At 41.0% G+C, this 15,206-nt stretch overlaps 3 protein-coding genes across 8 annotated transcripts in view; 1 reads left to right on the top strand and 2 right to left on the bottom strand.

Annotated features, from left to right (window-relative positions):
- Positions 1-170: 170 nt before the first annotated feature.
- Positions 171-5,445, bottom strand: gba (glucosidase, beta, acid). Its single transcript, XM_034875072.1, has 12 exons — positions 5,272-5,445; positions 5,022-5,099; positions 4,722-4,913; positions 4,496-4,642; positions 3,908-4,041; positions 3,650-3,822; positions 3,076-3,165; positions 2,841-2,988; positions 1,598-1,822; positions 998-1,161; positions 774-890; positions 171-693 (listed from the first exon to the last, which is right to left on the bottom strand). Exons 2-12 carry the CDS (start codon positions 5,092-5,094, stop codon positions 588-590), a joined length of 1,569 nt encoding a protein of 522 aa, XP_034730963.1. The 5' UTR covers positions 5,095-5,099; positions 5,272-5,445; the 3' UTR covers positions 171-587.
- A 581-nt stretch (positions 5,446-6,026) lies between these two features.
- On the bottom strand, positions 6,027-11,923 carry dap3 (death associated protein 3). The gene is made up of 13 exons (XM_034875088.1): positions 11,722-11,923; positions 11,440-11,481; positions 10,580-10,693; positions 10,314-10,415; positions 10,077-10,185; positions 9,885-9,977; positions 9,656-9,786; positions 8,968-9,048; positions 7,667-7,831; positions 7,508-7,567; positions 7,326-7,415; positions 6,340-6,457; positions 6,027-6,262 (listed from the first exon to the last, which is right to left on the bottom strand). The coding sequence occupies exons 2-13, from the start codon at positions 11,476-11,478 to the stop codon at positions 6,177-6,179; spliced, it is 1,188 nt and encodes a 395-aa protein (XP_034730979.1). The 5' UTR covers positions 11,479-11,481; positions 11,722-11,923; the 3' UTR covers positions 6,027-6,176.
- Positions 11,924-13,913: 1,990 nt separating this feature from the next.
- Positions 13,914-15,206, top strand: part of LOC117946694 (histone-lysine N-methyltransferase ASH1L-like) — a 15,033-nt gene continuing 13,740 nt past the window's right edge. For 2 of the 6 annotated variants that reach the window (XR_004657081.1, XR_004657084.1), the window contains exon 1: positions 13,917-14,501. The gene's annotated coding sequence lies outside the window, so the exon portion shown is untranslated. Of the gene's footprint in view, positions 14,502-15,206 lie in introns of all 6 variants that reach the window. The other 4 variants (XR_004657083.1, XR_004657082.1, XM_034874993.1 and 1 more) reach the window with 3 other exon arrangements.

The raw sequence follows: 15,206 nt of genomic DNA, 5'->3' as shown, positions 1-15,206 counted from the left end.
ATTTCAGTTGAATTACATTGGTCACAACCCGATTACATTATTTAAATTTTCTCTGCACCCAAATATACTCAAAACCTGGAATAGTTTAAAACAAAACGCACTTTATTTAAAATTAAATAGCAACAGCACAAGGCATTTTAGTTACTGTACATTTATATGATTTTTTTGATGAGATGGTGTGAGGGCACTTCATTAGCGGAAAAATCATGGCACCAGTTAACGTTCGGTACAGGTCATCTGAGGAACTGATAAATTAATTACTTTCGGATACAATTCCTGCTAGGAATCAGTGCATATAAAGGCTTTTGAATGAAAATCAAATGAGGTAAGGTTATTCCTATTTGTTTGCTAGAGTTAACAAAATACAGTGACCACTTAAATCACTAAAGCACGTAATTTAAAAAATAAATTAATCTTGCACCAGTAATTAGAACATGTGCGTCTGAGTGGCTCAATACCGACAACACTCAAAGTAGCCACTTTGGTAATAAGATGGTTCCAACAGGAAACAGGGTGACTTTGTGGCATTTTGGAATGTGCATAGAAAAATGATTGATGGTGAAACAAATGTGAACTTATATTAACGCTCAGTGTGTGTTCCACACAAGTGTGAGCAGTGAATGAGCTGGGGAAGTGGAGGAGATGTAGCCCACAGCGGGATGCCATACCTCAAAGTGGATCACTGCTGATGACCTACAAAACACAAACGCACAATGTAGTAGAATAAATTGTCCTGTCACTCGCGCAAAAAAAACACATTTCACGTAAAGTACCTGTTGAGTATGATGAGCACTACTGAGCCATCTGGTCTGATGAAGGCAGAGTATTCCAGGTCTGTTTCCCGACTGGCGATCACACCCACTCTCTGAGACCCTTCCCACAGGAACTTGCTGTGGAAAAGGGTGATTTGTGTAGATTTCATTAGACTGCCTCCATGTAATGATTGAACAGGTAAAAAAAAAAAAGGGGACAAGTCATGTGAGAGTCAGTTTGCTACCTGAAGTGGGCCATGCTGTAGAAGTTTGGCTGCTTGTAGAAGACATCACGCTGCGCATCCACTATAACAGGACTGTCCACAAAGTTTTTAACCCAGTTTGGCCCACCAGTCTGGTCCAATGCCAGATTCCAGTCAGTCCACCCCACCACATAATGATTCAAGTCCTGTCATGGAGAAAATACCCACAGTTCGGTATCTAGTCTGTTTTTTGTAACTTTTTTATTATGAGGGGTTGTTTTGTTTAAATGAATCTACTGGACCGGTGCCTGGTGTTTTGTTTAATGTCACAAGGACACATCTACATAAACAAATCCCTCCTGATTCCTAAGAGGTCTAGAGTCTGAATGCACCCATGCAAAATAGACCGAATGGGGGGAGTCCAATTTCATATGAGAGAGTGAAGAAAGAAGGAACAAAACACCAGTTCTAGCTTGTTTTGATGGCCTGCAGGCAATTTCTGAATAGTGTGTGTGTAGCGCAGTGCAACCTGCACTGCAGCATCGAGGGAGGTGATTCAACTTTAACAAACAGCTCAGAGCTTGTCAAATCTCACGTGTCACAGGGAATCTGCTTGAACAAGCCTCATTCAAAATAGCATACCTCTATAATATCATGTGCGTACTGTTCAGCCCTGTCCCAACTGCCCAGCTTCACCCCCCTGTCCAGTGGGCTCCAGCCAGAGCAGGCCTCTGTGCCAAACAGGTAATACTCTGGGTAGAGATGATGGGTAACTCCCAGGCTTATCTCTGCTGGGACAAGGCTGTCCATGTACCAATGAACTGCAATGCCATGAATGTACCTTCCTGCATGAATGTCATTTAGGACCTGGAGGGAGAAGGGACAAGAAAAGCAGGTAATGGAAAGTAATTAAAAGCATTGCATTAAGTTTTTTCAACAAATAAGGCCTTGTATGGTATTAAAAAGTTTTTTTTACTAATTTACTATTAGTCTTCTAGATTGTGTGCGCAGGACGCTGTTCTGTTCAGCCCCGTCAGATCTGTAGCAAATACTGTCACAACTGCTAGTTACAGTAGCCAGGGAACTCATGGGGCAAGTGTTAATATGAGCAAACACCTAAATTAACTTAAATTGTAATTGGTTATGCCATTCCTACATTTTATGCGGCTTATCCAGGTCTAGGCTGCATTAATATAATAGATTATAACATTGGAAATTATTGGTATACACTGATGGTAAATACTGCATTAACCTAAATATAATACATAATTCTAGGACCCTGATATGACCCATGCTGGTTTTCCATCATACATAAACCAGTATTAAATTGCATTCTATGAGGTAATAAAGTCTTAACAATTCTTTAATTAAACTTGGTGAACCAGAGCCTTGTGTAATCTTGTCCTTGACTCAGTCACGTCTGTCCCTGGAGTGTTTTGGGAGCTTCTTTATGAAAAAACAAAAACCTATCGCGGCTACTACTAAAAAAAAACTCCTTTCTTCCAGTTGATATCAATGTGACACATTGGTAATGTTACACTATTTCCTCCAGAGGAAAAAGATGCGAGACTGGAAGATGTAAAAAGTCCTTCATTCCTGTACCGGCTTCACTACAGAGTAAATGGCAGCAAACTACACATACGTTAGCGTTTCCCCATCACCTTGATCTATCTTCTTCATTGTGTTGAATGCAGCTCGTATTGAATCTTACATTATATCTTAAGTTATCGTGCTAAGATCTTTTAGTATTGGTCAATCTATTTTCTCTTCACATACAGTGATTTAAGTTGAAATTCCTCATTTTTTGCCTGCACCACCAGAGAAGTCTTAGTTATGACATTGTTTACCATGACTATCCCCACTATATCTCCATCCTTGGACTCACCACTTTAGCCCAGTGAGGCAGCAGCAGGCGGCTGTCATCCAGTATGAGGACATGTGTGCGTGGGTGTGAAGAAGCTTGCAGGGCGGGGCCCAGGTCCAGAGCCACCCAGTCTCTCTGCTCCTCAGGAGTGAAGCCAAGAGCCTGGAAACTGCAGTAAGATACTTCATCAGTCTGTTGTGAAATTTAGGGAGCCCCGATGATGGTTAATTCATTGTAATCTAATGAGAGAAGAGACCTGTAGTTTGTCATCTCTCCTGCAGAGGGCTCATTCCCTGTGGTCAAAGCCCAGAAGGTCAAGTTATATTTAGCATATTCCTCAAGGAACCTGAGAGAAAAGAAAATAAGCCAGAATAAGTTCCTCTTGTATTCAACGTTGCATTAAGACAGAGCGCTTCAACGTTTTTTAAGCCAAGGACCCCTTAACTCAAAGAGAGGGATCAGAGATCCCCTACTACATGTATTATTGAATATTAAACTGTGCCTAAAATAACGTGTGGGTGGTCTAAAGCCTTTTTACATACTGTACTTTTTTAGTACATAGAATACTAGAATACTAGAATAAGCTAATAAAATAAAAATTGTTGGCATGATTTTATAAATCCTGTTTTAATATTAAGCATACATGTGGCAGAGTGGATCCTTAGGATTAACTATCTGTGGATGGCTGCCTTAGAGACAAAACATTGTACAAATTATTTTTACATTATACCATAATTTGGCAGCCACCCTGTAGTAACTCTGAAGTCCCCCTAGGGTTCTCAGACCCCTTGTTGAAGATCTCTGCATTAAGGTAAAACCCCAAATGTCACCTGATATAGTACTGAGCCCAGGTTTTGTGCTCCTTGCCCCCAGGTTGGCCCTTCAGGGAGCCCTTTCCTATGAGAGCACCGTTAGTTTTCATCCAGGCGGGGGCGCTCCAGGCGCTGGCCAGCAGAGACAGGGGGCGAGGAGACATGGCCTGAGCACGCTGCAGGAGAGGAATCTAAGAGGAAGAAGAGGAGGAGGAGAGATTAGTTATGTACATGTGATGGACATGTGTATGTCTCAGAGTCTGAGAAAATAGAGACCTTCATCTTGATGTCCTCTGGGGCCAGGGTGAAATTGTCCAGGTTATAGTCTCCAGGTGTGTCAGCATACGTGTACAGACGGGTGGAGAAGTCACAGCTGGCCATGGGGACACGCACCACGCTGTAGCCAATACCTTCCACAGACACAGCATCAATAACAAATGAGGCTGGGTGATGATTCAACATCATAAAATGGCAAGCTTTTTCTAATTTTTATGAGATTCTATCTGTTTCCTTTTTGCTATTCACACATAATTTAGAAAAACAGTTGAATCTGTATTTTTGTACTGCTGTTATTTTCTTTACACATGTCTATTGTCCAAATTATGTCATTGAGGGAAAACAAACTAACCTACACATATAGACACCTCTCACAGAACTATAGTATTATTTTATTTTTTAATATGTTGAAGCAGGACAACCGTTGCTATTTGAAAAAAACACTAGTTGCTGTGTTTTTAAATGTAAAATACACACACAAATGTTCAGATATTCCTGGAATTTATGGTCACATTATGCTTTTCTGAGATACTGCCCTACTATTGAACAGTGGGCTTTTTTTTGAATGGTTCCTTTTACTGAGTGTACCTTCGGGGGAAAAGTACTGCCGCAGCAGCTGGTCCTGTGCACCAGCAGAAAGAGACAGGATGTTAACAGCTGCTGCGTCTGTCATAGCTCCACCAAATCCCTTGATCTTTTGGTACTTCTGATAGGGAACAATAGTCAACCTGAGCTCTGAAAGAGACACATGAAGAGATGAGAGAGATGCTCCAGCGACACAGACATCCCAGCAGAAGCCCAGATCGTCACTCACCTGCACCACTGCCGTTCACCTGGACCTGACCCCGGCCTGCCTCCAGTCTTTTGCCGGCCATGCTGGTCAGGTAGGAGGAGTACTGGCCCAGTGGGGGCAAGATGACTGATCCAACACTGTCACAGTAGGTGGAATTACACTCACACACCACTGAGTCATGGCCAAAGTTTCTGGCAACACATGTATTGCTTCCTGGAAGGTGAAGAAGTCATAGCAACATGTTTTTCTGTCTGTATTGGTGAACAGAAGATATGTATGATGAACTTTGCACTGAGACATTTTCAACCTGTTTTGTGTTACCTGTAGAGAGGGTCAATTCAGCTGTGAGGAAAACCAGGACCAAAAGAACGGATGATGGCAATAACAACGCCATTTTATCTAGAAACAAACAATTATAGAAATTACGCAAGAGAATTCAAAATCCATGAAACACGGGTTGAATCATAGTCAGGCCGCAAATACAAGTTTACAAAGCTGCTCCATTCATTTAGCTGACACACACATTTGTTTGTACATGTCATTCAGAGCACTTGTAAGAAGATCATCTCACCTCAGAGGATCCGAATACAATCTCTGGCATGTCCCAGGGGTTCATTTAAAACTATTCACCCTCCACGGACAGCTTAACTTTGTCCAATCTGCCATGCCAGTGCCTCCTCCTCGAGCCACTTGTTTGTTTTGGCGATCCAACTTTTGGCAAGTCATGTGATTGCGGAAAACTATCACGTGAACAGTGCAATAATCTGGACCGCAGCCAGGTGGCGCTGCGCCATAAGGCTAAGACAATACAGAAACTGCCTTTAATGTTTTCAATCTACAAATCGGATTTTTTTTTACTTTTTTTAACGGGTCCCCAGGGTGCACTCAGAGCTCGGTGACATTGCTTTCTCTTTTTATGCACCCTAGGCATTAAATGAACTGCAAAATTTCATTAGCTTAAAAGTACGACCTTCTTCTATCACATTTGAAGGTATTAGACAAGCTGCCCTGAAGGAAACATGTTGCTATTTCACATAAAACTTGACTGGAACGTGTTATGGATGTCGCTGCTTGTATGGCCTGTATGACTCTCTCCTTATACTATGGTAGTGGTGTAAAGGGATTTCCTTTTTTTATTATGTGAGATCGCTTGTGCTGCTGTCCCTGGAGGAAGAGATCTATCTCAGAGGAACCATCCAAGGATACCTGAAGGATGAATAAATAAACTAAAACATGGCACCTCTCAAATATGGGTTTAAAACAAGGAAGTTCTTTACAGTGATTAGAACTGGTGGACAGTAATTATCTAAAAACACAGACAAGTTTTGTTTTTACTTTATTTAACATTTTATTATCAAAGTACTAACACACATGCATCATAATTTACAGATATTATAGACATGGACATTTGTATATTTATGTATTTATAGGTCACTGATATTTGTATGTGTGTGACGTTTGTGTCTTCTTTTAACTTCATAGGAAGGCACAAATTCTGTCCAACATTGATGGATTTCTGTTGCTTAGAAAGATGATTTCTTTCTTTCCTTCCTCTGTTCGACCTGAGGAGGGAAAATAATCATTTTAGGTTACAAAAACAGCATTGCTTGAATGCCTTTTTTTTAAATAAAACACTCACTTTGTGGATGCTGCAGCCATTGGCGGCCCATAAAGTAGAGGTAACAGCTCTCAAATTCCTTCTCGCTGTAGTTGGGCACCGACACCGGGATGAACGGGTCCATGCTGTCAAACCCCCTCTGATGAGCAAACCACAGACAGGAAGTCAACATGCTGCACATCAAACCTGTCTTTAAACAGCCTGTTCAGATATCAAACAATGTACACCATTTAGATCAATTAAAATACAGACATGCATATCCTCATATCCAATGCAACAAAGGCCATGTTTTAATATTCAAACAAATAGATATAGTTATGATTGTATAATTTAAATGCACTGAGAGGAGTACAATGCATATTTTAGTACATCGTTTTGAAGTCTCATGGTCAGTGGTCCAAAACAGAAGTCTAAATGATTACCATCAAAAAAAATTATATATGGTGAGACAATAATTTTATGTGAGCATACTTTTACTTTTACAGTTCAATTGTTGTCCAGCATAAATGGAAGAGGTTGGTGACAATGATGGAATTACTGGTCCATAAGGATATATATCTAATGTCACGCAGACATTGGATTAACACATCCGCTATAAATAATATTACAGCCCACTGCAACAACACAACCACTGGTAGAACACTGCAAACGGGTCCAGCTTTAACGTAGAACAAAATGAAGAAGGTAGACACATTTGAGGACTCAGTGATGATTAGGATTCTGTTTAGCAACGCTTCGTTGACAAATGTCACAAGTAATCTGTACACTGGCAATACAACTGCATTTACTGGCTGTTTTGTTGCTCAAAGAAAAAAGGTTGAGATTCTAGCCACAAGGCAGCAACAAATTATATCTTGTTATTATCAATTTACTTAAATCTGAAAAAACAACTTCAGCACATGAGTCCTGAGGATGGGAGTGATGCAGTCTCAAGGCCAGGTTTGACATATCGTAGTTTGAAAAGAGAAGGAAATACTAATCACAAGTACAATAAAATGATCTCTGACCTCTCCCAGCAGCTCTTGTGGTAAATATGCAGATTTTGAAGTGTAGAGAGACCCCGTCTGAGACAGAGTGGTGATGATGGCGCCTCCAGTCTAAGACAAAGAGTAAATTTGAATGGTAACAAAAACTGAAATATATCATTCTCATGCAACTGTGGTCGTCGCCTTTTATGTGTTCTTCTCACCCAGTCGTTTGTCATTAGCTTCTTCAGGTTATAAACCAAAGTGAGCTCATCCACATCCACCTAATAACAGCAAGAAAGAGAGACACGTAAGACGTCTTATCAGTGCAAAGCATAAAGACAAATATGAGGTGTGACATGATTGTGAATGTGTTTCCTTACAGCACTCTTATCCTCCTTCTTGATGGTTGATCTTCCCCACAGGGCGTTGACACCATCTACAGCCACGGCCAGGCGGAAGTCGGACTCTGGCTGCCCACTCTGCAGCCTCAGCTCCTTCATCACCGCCCCCACCACATCACTGCTGCTCTTCACACGAGCTATACCCTACGGTAAAAGAAGCACCATCAGATGCCTGATGACAACATCTTATGAAGGGAAATTATAAGCTATTAAAAAGTCATGTCCATCGATTTTACACATCCAGGTCAGTTTGGAGTGAAAAAGGCTGTATAATATATAGTAGCTCATACATTTGCTGCCACGCGCACAACACACCCAAATCACCAACTGAACTGTCGGTGGTGGTGTTGCATTGTGGGTAGTCTATATCAATGACCATTCATTTACAGGATAGTTCCCGTACCGCCAGATGTCCTTTACTTTCCTTAGCACTGCCCAAGACGATTGCGATTGGTTTAAATAAATGGCAATAGACCAGAGCACGTTTTTCTCGTATCGAGGAATGTTGTGTGGAAGCTTCCTCCCTAGCGCTGTGGAGAAAGGTCTGGAAATGTGTGACTACATTCTGGGTAATGTAGGTGCCAAATTTAGATGTGTGGAGTAAAAGAAGACATTATCTCTGGTTCTGCTGCTTTGATTTAAAATAGTAACACCGCATTTCATTTTGTGGGTCAAAATCTGAGCAACTAAGTGTCAGAGCAAAAAGTAATTTCATGCCCCATTTCTTAAGTATTAATCCTGTAAACATCCAACAGTCTGATGCAGATTCCCTTTAGCAGGAGGTTTGAAACCAATTTGATTTTTTGTCTAATAATGTGCTGTCAGAAGGCTGGTTATTAATATCAGATCTAATTACAGTGACAACAAGCTCACAGCAACGCCAGTGGTGACTAAAATTAGTTTGTGAATAGGGCCGCGCTTGTCTCAGCGGTTTTCTTATTATGCTGCAAATGATACAGAGCAATAATGACTGATTGTAAGAGATGAAAAATGAACAGGCTGAACATAAATCTACTGATCTTTTCCGCCTTCGTCAGTGAGCGTAGTAAAAAAATATCGTGCTGATCCGTCCCCGTGCTCAGTTCATTGGCTAATGATCACCGCTAAGCAAAGACAAGGTGAAAGATGAAACTTTAATGATCCCCTGTGGGGACATCGGTAGAGCAGAAAAAGGAATGAGTGGGGCACAGACGGAAAATACAACAAAATGATGAAAATGTCTCAGAGGGCGAGATAAACCACATCTCCAATGAATACAAATGAAAAGTGAGAAAACTAACCTGATCCACCAGCTCTCCTAGTGGACTTCCCTCCTCAGTAAACTCTCTCTTTGTCCACACATAGCGCTGCTTTGTCTTTATCTGGAAAAGAAACAGTGGACCATGTTCATATGGGCCTGGTCCTCATTTTAATTCATACAGATGTCACCAGATGTCCAGTGTTTTTTCACACAAATCTAAAAACGCTCCACTGGGAGCTCTGTGCCCTGCCGCCACCGAGGAAAGCCAAACACGGTTCATCTACACACTGCCACACAAAGGTGACACAGAGCTGATTTCAAATAGCAAAGTATCCCATTAGGACGCTCCTTCCACAAAACAGTACATTAAAATGTATCCCTCAAATAATACATTTCATACCATATCAAGCTGTTACATTGCTATTGCACCATGCAAAGACACTGTGCTTCTTGGTAAATTCAGGTGGTGTCAAGAAGCTGTTTAATTGTTTTATGTATATCAGCATGTGCCCTAAACCGCTGTGAAGATGCAGTCAAGGCCCATTTATGGTCTATAAATGCCTACATGCCTGTTAATTATGTGAAACATTTTGTAAACACCACAAGCTTTCATTTTGACTATGTATACTCAAGAGCCATAAAATTCAAATTGAAAAATTGTAGCCCATAAAATTATATTGTTTGATTATTGATGTTTAAAAAGAGGCAAACTACCAAATAATCCTTACCTTTGAAAGGAAGTGCTCATTGGTGATTCTGAAGTTGCGTAACCATTCAGTGGCTTGTAATGGCTGATCAAAGCGAGAGGTGTTATAAGATGAGGGCAGCAACTCTTTACAGTTTTTTACCCAGAGGTGAGCTGCAACATAAAAAAAAGAAAAAAAAAAAAAAGAAATTTGCGTTCAGTACAGTGGTAACAGTCAGCCACTTGGTGGGTGTGATTTGAGATCATCTCACCATCAGGAACATGCAACACCAGCCATCCTTGTGTGTAGCAGAAGTGGACTGTGTGACAGAGAGACATTGTCTTCCCGCTGCCCTTCAACCCATCTGAACAACTTGATAAGGTTAACAACATGTCTATTCAGAAGCATCAAGAGAAGAACAGTGTGTTGGACTGTGAATGTGAGCATGTGTTTTAGGGGATACAGAATAAATATCGCAGAGAAGGCTTGCTGTAGTCGGCTTTCTTCAGGTATGATATGACCTCCAGAGCTGGCTGCCTCACCATCATGCAGGCTTCATTAAACGTCTTCACCTAAAAAACGTACATGACAATTTGTCATCATGGCACATTTTATCAAAAAATAGATCAAATCTCACAAAAAATGTCTTTGAGCTAGTATGTTATATAATGTGCATGAAGTCATTGACATAAGCACATACCTGTTGTTGATAGCGCCAAGGGAGGCTGTGAGGGAACAGAGTTCGGATGTGTGCAGAGGGCAAGGTGTAATACTGTCCGATACATTTCTCTGAGTGACATGCCTGGAAAGAGACCAACAGTGAGCTCACCAGCTGAAATCATCCACATGTACAGACACTTACTGAAAAAAAATTAAATCTGCTGCAACTGGGCACTTGTGCCGTGTTTTCCCCCTGCCTGTTGGCATAATGACAACATTTGCACTGGTTAAGTCTGATTTGCTTACCGGATCATTCTCCTGTGTTCTGAAAACTGAGAAGGGCTCAGGTTCTGACTCCACAGCCACAGCCTCCTGCTGCTGCCCACATCCACTAGTATGAAGGGACCTTACATGTGTTACCTGCAAAAGTTTAATAGAGTGAATACTTTTATTCAAGTGTTTACATACTTCCAAAGGTGCCTGGCCCACATTGGCTTACAATACAGTATTTATAAGAGGCAAAAGAATCAAAATGGAACAGTTATGTGTGTCAAAACACACCGCATCAGATATAAACCTAACACATTGATTATACAGTACAACCATGTAATACACTGGTGGAAAGCCTTCAAGTCAAACAGCTCGTATGTAAACATGAACTGTAATCTACATTCATCTGTCATGTTGACCATCCTTGGATATCTGGGAGGCATTTACAGGCTAGGATTTACCCGAATAATGCCCTGAACAGAACATCACACAGCAGGTGCTTTCTGTCCTCTGGGACTGAATGAAAGCAGCGAGTGTCTACAACCTAAGGTTGGATGCTGACTCTTCACTGACCACATAGATACCTCTGTGCTCTGGTCAGGGTGACATACAGCATTGCTTTGAATTGTACATGTTCAAAGTAACAGTCTGTTCAGAATTTTGTTTTTACTTAAAAACACTTTTTTAAACGAGTGTAAAAATAACTTAAACTACAAGGTAGTTTAATAGGAAGTATATGATGTAAACAATATAAACAACGTTAGTAATTCATGTTTGTGTAAGTTTACTGGTAGGCATGTAAATTAATCTACTGCCAATGCCCACACTAAAAAATAGACTATTCTTTATTTACTGTCTAGGTAATGTATCTGCTGATTCTCCAACAGTGATCTTACCGTTTGCCGTAGTCTGAAGGACAGTCTGTGGAGCGCCATTATCTAAAACATAGAGGATGGCATGAATTTAAGTTTCAGAATCTTTCAGAAGTCTCAAGTCCCAATGAAGCAAGTAACGTTAGCTAATGTGTAAAAACACATCCGTGTCCCTGTGTAACCTTGCTTACACAATTAGCTAACAGCTAGCTTGGTTCCCCAGCAGGCACGTAGGTTAGCTTGCTAATGTAACGTTGCATGCAATATTAGCAGTGCGGAGGTATTTGAGCGAAGTAAGCTGTTTACCTGCAATACAGTTCATTAAATATTCAGTGACGATGGTTTCGCTTAAGGTCATCTACTGACAAATGACTCCCGGAGGAGTTTATGGAGAGGGTGAACTGCACAACTCGGGCGAAGTCAATGTGCCAGCGCTTTCATGGACACCGCCATCATGCAGCTTTAAACGGGAAGTGACGTAACGCCGTTGTCATTCATTTTAGCCAATGAGACGGCGCGAGGCAGGCGACAACAACTGAAGAAAATGGAGTTTGTCAGACTTTGACACATTTCACCTGTAATAATGAATGCATTTAGACGTTAGACAGCTGTAAACACACTGTGGATGTGTCCCATGCATAATTGTTAGTGTTTAGAGCAGGCCAGTGCTCTTTTGAAGCAATACAATTACTCTTGACATGATTTATGGGAGATTTCACCCACTTTTGTATCCTAATTTGGTCTTCTTTAATTTATTTAACTGTCTATGATTTTAAAACAATAACAGTATATTCAATTAGGCCTATATCATCTCAGTTAACCGATATAAATGTAGTGGCTCTAGGGAGATTGGATTACAAGTTGCAAGCATTGATGAAAAACCTGCATAAATGTCTTCGTAGGCCTAGGCTACTTACATAATTCTCAGAGCTGCTTTACAACACTCACTCTGTTTTATATTTAAAAAAAGTTAACAGCCTCATTTTGTTGCTAATTTTCATGTCCCATTTAGTTCGATACGTCCCACTCCTTGTTCCACATCAGCTTTTAACTGCTAACTAATCACTCCCCTTTACACAGACTACCTACTTGCTTTCAAATGCTTTTTTCTATTTTCTTGAGCCTCAATTTGCTCATTATAATTTTCCTATTTGAAAATGACTTTTTCTACATTTTATTAATTGCATTCTGCACATTTTATGCAGATGGTAACCTCTTTGCATTTCGCTTTTTCTTATAAAACTATTCAATGTTTTTTAATATAACATTGACCAGAAATAGAAATATAGCCAAATGGAAATAGCTTTTAATTAATGTACTGTACATGAGCTGTATATCCATGTTGGATTAACAAAGAGTCAAGGAGGGTAATTGGCCCATATCCTCAGACCCCTATATGGCCCTCCAAAAGGCCCAGGTTTACTGTATGTCAATTGTTTATATGTAATTCCGTTAATTGCAAATTAGTTTTGGAAAATGCATCATTAAAGTATTTGAGCTTCAGTTTTCTTCACTTTAACAGCATAAAGCTTGACTTTTTGGTACCTCAGTTTGCATAGCCTTTCTGTCTTAAGGTATAACATTTTTTTGCGTTGTGTCACAAAAGTGGTGTATATTGTGCTCCCATTTTTCATGTTGTTTAATCAAAATATTTCAAAGCACATGTAATACACTGGTGGAAAGCCTTCAAGTCAAACAACTCGTATGTAAACATGAACTGTAATCTACATTCAAAGCACAGAATACCAAGTGGGAAACTGCCCCTGTTGCCCTGACCTCAGGTTCAATATATGTCATTTGTAGTAATTTAATTTATTATAAATTTGCTCTCCAAATTCTGGAATATGCACCTCTGCAGCACATTAATGACAAGTCATGCATCATTACCTCATCACGAGGCTCTGTCTTGTAAAGAGACCCTAAATCTAGTTTTAAAAACTATTGTACATACAGCAAACCCCAAGTGGTAGAATACTGGTTGTTTACTGGGTCGATGAAATTCACGAGTATTCTGTCATGTGCACCAGCAGTATTTAGAGGTTAGAGTACACAATGCACATTGAGCAGGAGCAGAGGGCCAGTTCAGAAGCTCATATTTGTCATGGGACCCCACACCCTCCATGAACAATAGGCTAAAGATGGTGTTACTCACTATTACATTAGGCTACTACACTAACAACAAATAATAAACAATATGTAATTTATTATAATTTTATTATTTTATTATTTTTATACGTTTTGTTGTATGCTGAATCTTTTGTTATTCCCACTGCATGAACTGGGAAAACGTTCATTGTTTGTAGTTTTGGATCAATATTATCTGATGCATGATAAACAGCTCTTACATTAACTTTTTAATAAGTGCTTTCAGCGCAGCCGGCCCTTCTTTCCTCTCCCACTAGAGTAAACTGAATCCCATTACAGCGGCACAACTTTTGAGCTGCTCCCCAAAATCCTACCAGCAGGCTACTTTAGACAAGTCGTCGCCATTTTATTAAGCGTCTAAATAACCCTCCCCAATCGCCTATTATGAACCGCAATGAGATCCTGTGCTGTGTTCGACGTGTTATCTCCTCCTCTCCACTGGCCATGAAAATGGCCACGCAATTGCATTCCCGCACATCCACCAAACCCCTCTGCACTGTCACATACAGCCTGTAACCACGCACACGCGCCGCTGCAGCCCTTCAGGCCCATCATCCCGACACGTTAACAGCTTGTTTGAGCACAATCTGAAAGATTAATACTGGCTGGGAGCGATAACTTTCTCCGAGAGAAGTGGGCAAAACAAGATCCAGTGTAACCAGTCCGCCACCTAGCTGCGGAGACGCGCCGACGAAAATCTGTCGACTGTATGATTATGAAAACACCCGCGCCAATGTTGTTGCACAGTAGGCTCCGCGATCCGATGAGACTGAAACTCGGTTTTAGGTGATGTTTTAACCTCCGCTGGCCTTAGCTATGTAATCACAGCAACATCTAATGCACCGAAAAGCTCCCGATTGCTGTTGTTGCGAAGGGGAGAGCAGGACAGCAACACCTTAACCTCCTGCCTAAACGCAGTTGGCTCCGGGACGCGCTCTCGGGTAAGTAGCCTACGTAGCCTTATTACAGATTTACATGGCAGTCTGTATTAATGTGTGCAGGCCTGTCATCATCAGCGAGTTCACAGCACTGTAGGTTACTGAGAACCTTGTGCATCCGCGTTGCGCTAATTTTATACCTTGTTGCCGAGTATTTTTTCTCTCTCTGTTCTTCGTGCATGCGATATTTCTTATTTCCATGTTGCTGACACCAGCAGAAGGGCTGGCAGAGGACAGATAGGAGAAAAAAGGTGGCTCGTGGACCAAAGCCACATCACAAACACCACTAGCAAGTACATTTTGACGCTACGTAACCCCACTCCCATGTTGAGTTCTTAGTCGTGTATGTTTTAGGACGCGTTATTGTGTTCTATATTTCATTACGGAGATAGGAGTGACGACAACAACAACACGTGTATGTGTGTATGATTTGTAAGTGCGACAGAATCAGGCGGCTAGTGGTTTTCAGAGGTGCGCAAAGTCATTATGGAGAAGGAAGCCCCTGTTGACGTCTACAGTAGCCTAAACCAGGTTCCAGTGCGGCAATAACACCCCCCACTACCCATACTGTATCTACAGTAGCAACATCAGTCAACCTACGCAGCTGCGACCTTGGTACACAATGTACGACTACACACTTGTAATAACTAGGAGAAAGTGTGTGTGTGTGTGTGTGTGTGTGAGAGAGAGAGAGAGAGAGAGAGAGAG

The sequence above is a fragment of the Etheostoma cragini genome, chromosome 6, assembly GCF_013103735.1.
Source record: "Etheostoma cragini isolate CJK2018 chromosome 6, CSU_Ecrag_1.0, whole genome shotgun sequence".
Lineage (NCBI taxonomy): Eukaryota > Metazoa > Chordata > Actinopteri > Perciformes > Percidae > Etheostoma > Etheostoma cragini.
The sequence above is the reverse complement of the archived record's forward strand: the minus strand, read 5'-3'. Positions and strand labels throughout refer to the sequence as shown.

Bases quoted from the DNA above. Each gene is read 5' to 3' on its own strand.
- gba (XM_034875072.1), bottom strand. From the start codon at position 5,094: ATGGCGTTGTTATTGCCATCATCCGTTCTTTTGGTCCTGGTTTTCCTC. The intron at 4,042-4,495 runs GTACACTCAGTA...TGTCTGTGGAAG, and splicing joins GCAGTACTTTTCCCCCGAAG to GTATTGGCTACAGCGTGGTG. The intron at 891-997 runs GTAGCAAACTGA...CCTTTTCCACAG, and splicing joins TACAGCATGGCCCACTTCAG to CAAGTTCCTGTGGGAAGGGT.
- dap3 (XM_034875088.1), bottom strand. From the start codon at position 11,478: ATGGCGCTCCACAGACTGTCCTTCAGACTACGGCAAACG. The intron at 9,049-9,655 runs GTAAGGATTATT...TTTCTTTTCCAG, and splicing joins ATGAGCACTTCCTTTCAAAG to ATAAAGACAAAGCAGCGCTA. The intron at 6,458-7,325 runs GTCAGAGATCAT...TTTGCTCATCAG, and splicing joins CACAAGAGCTGCTGGGAGAG to AGGGGGTTTGACAGCATGGA.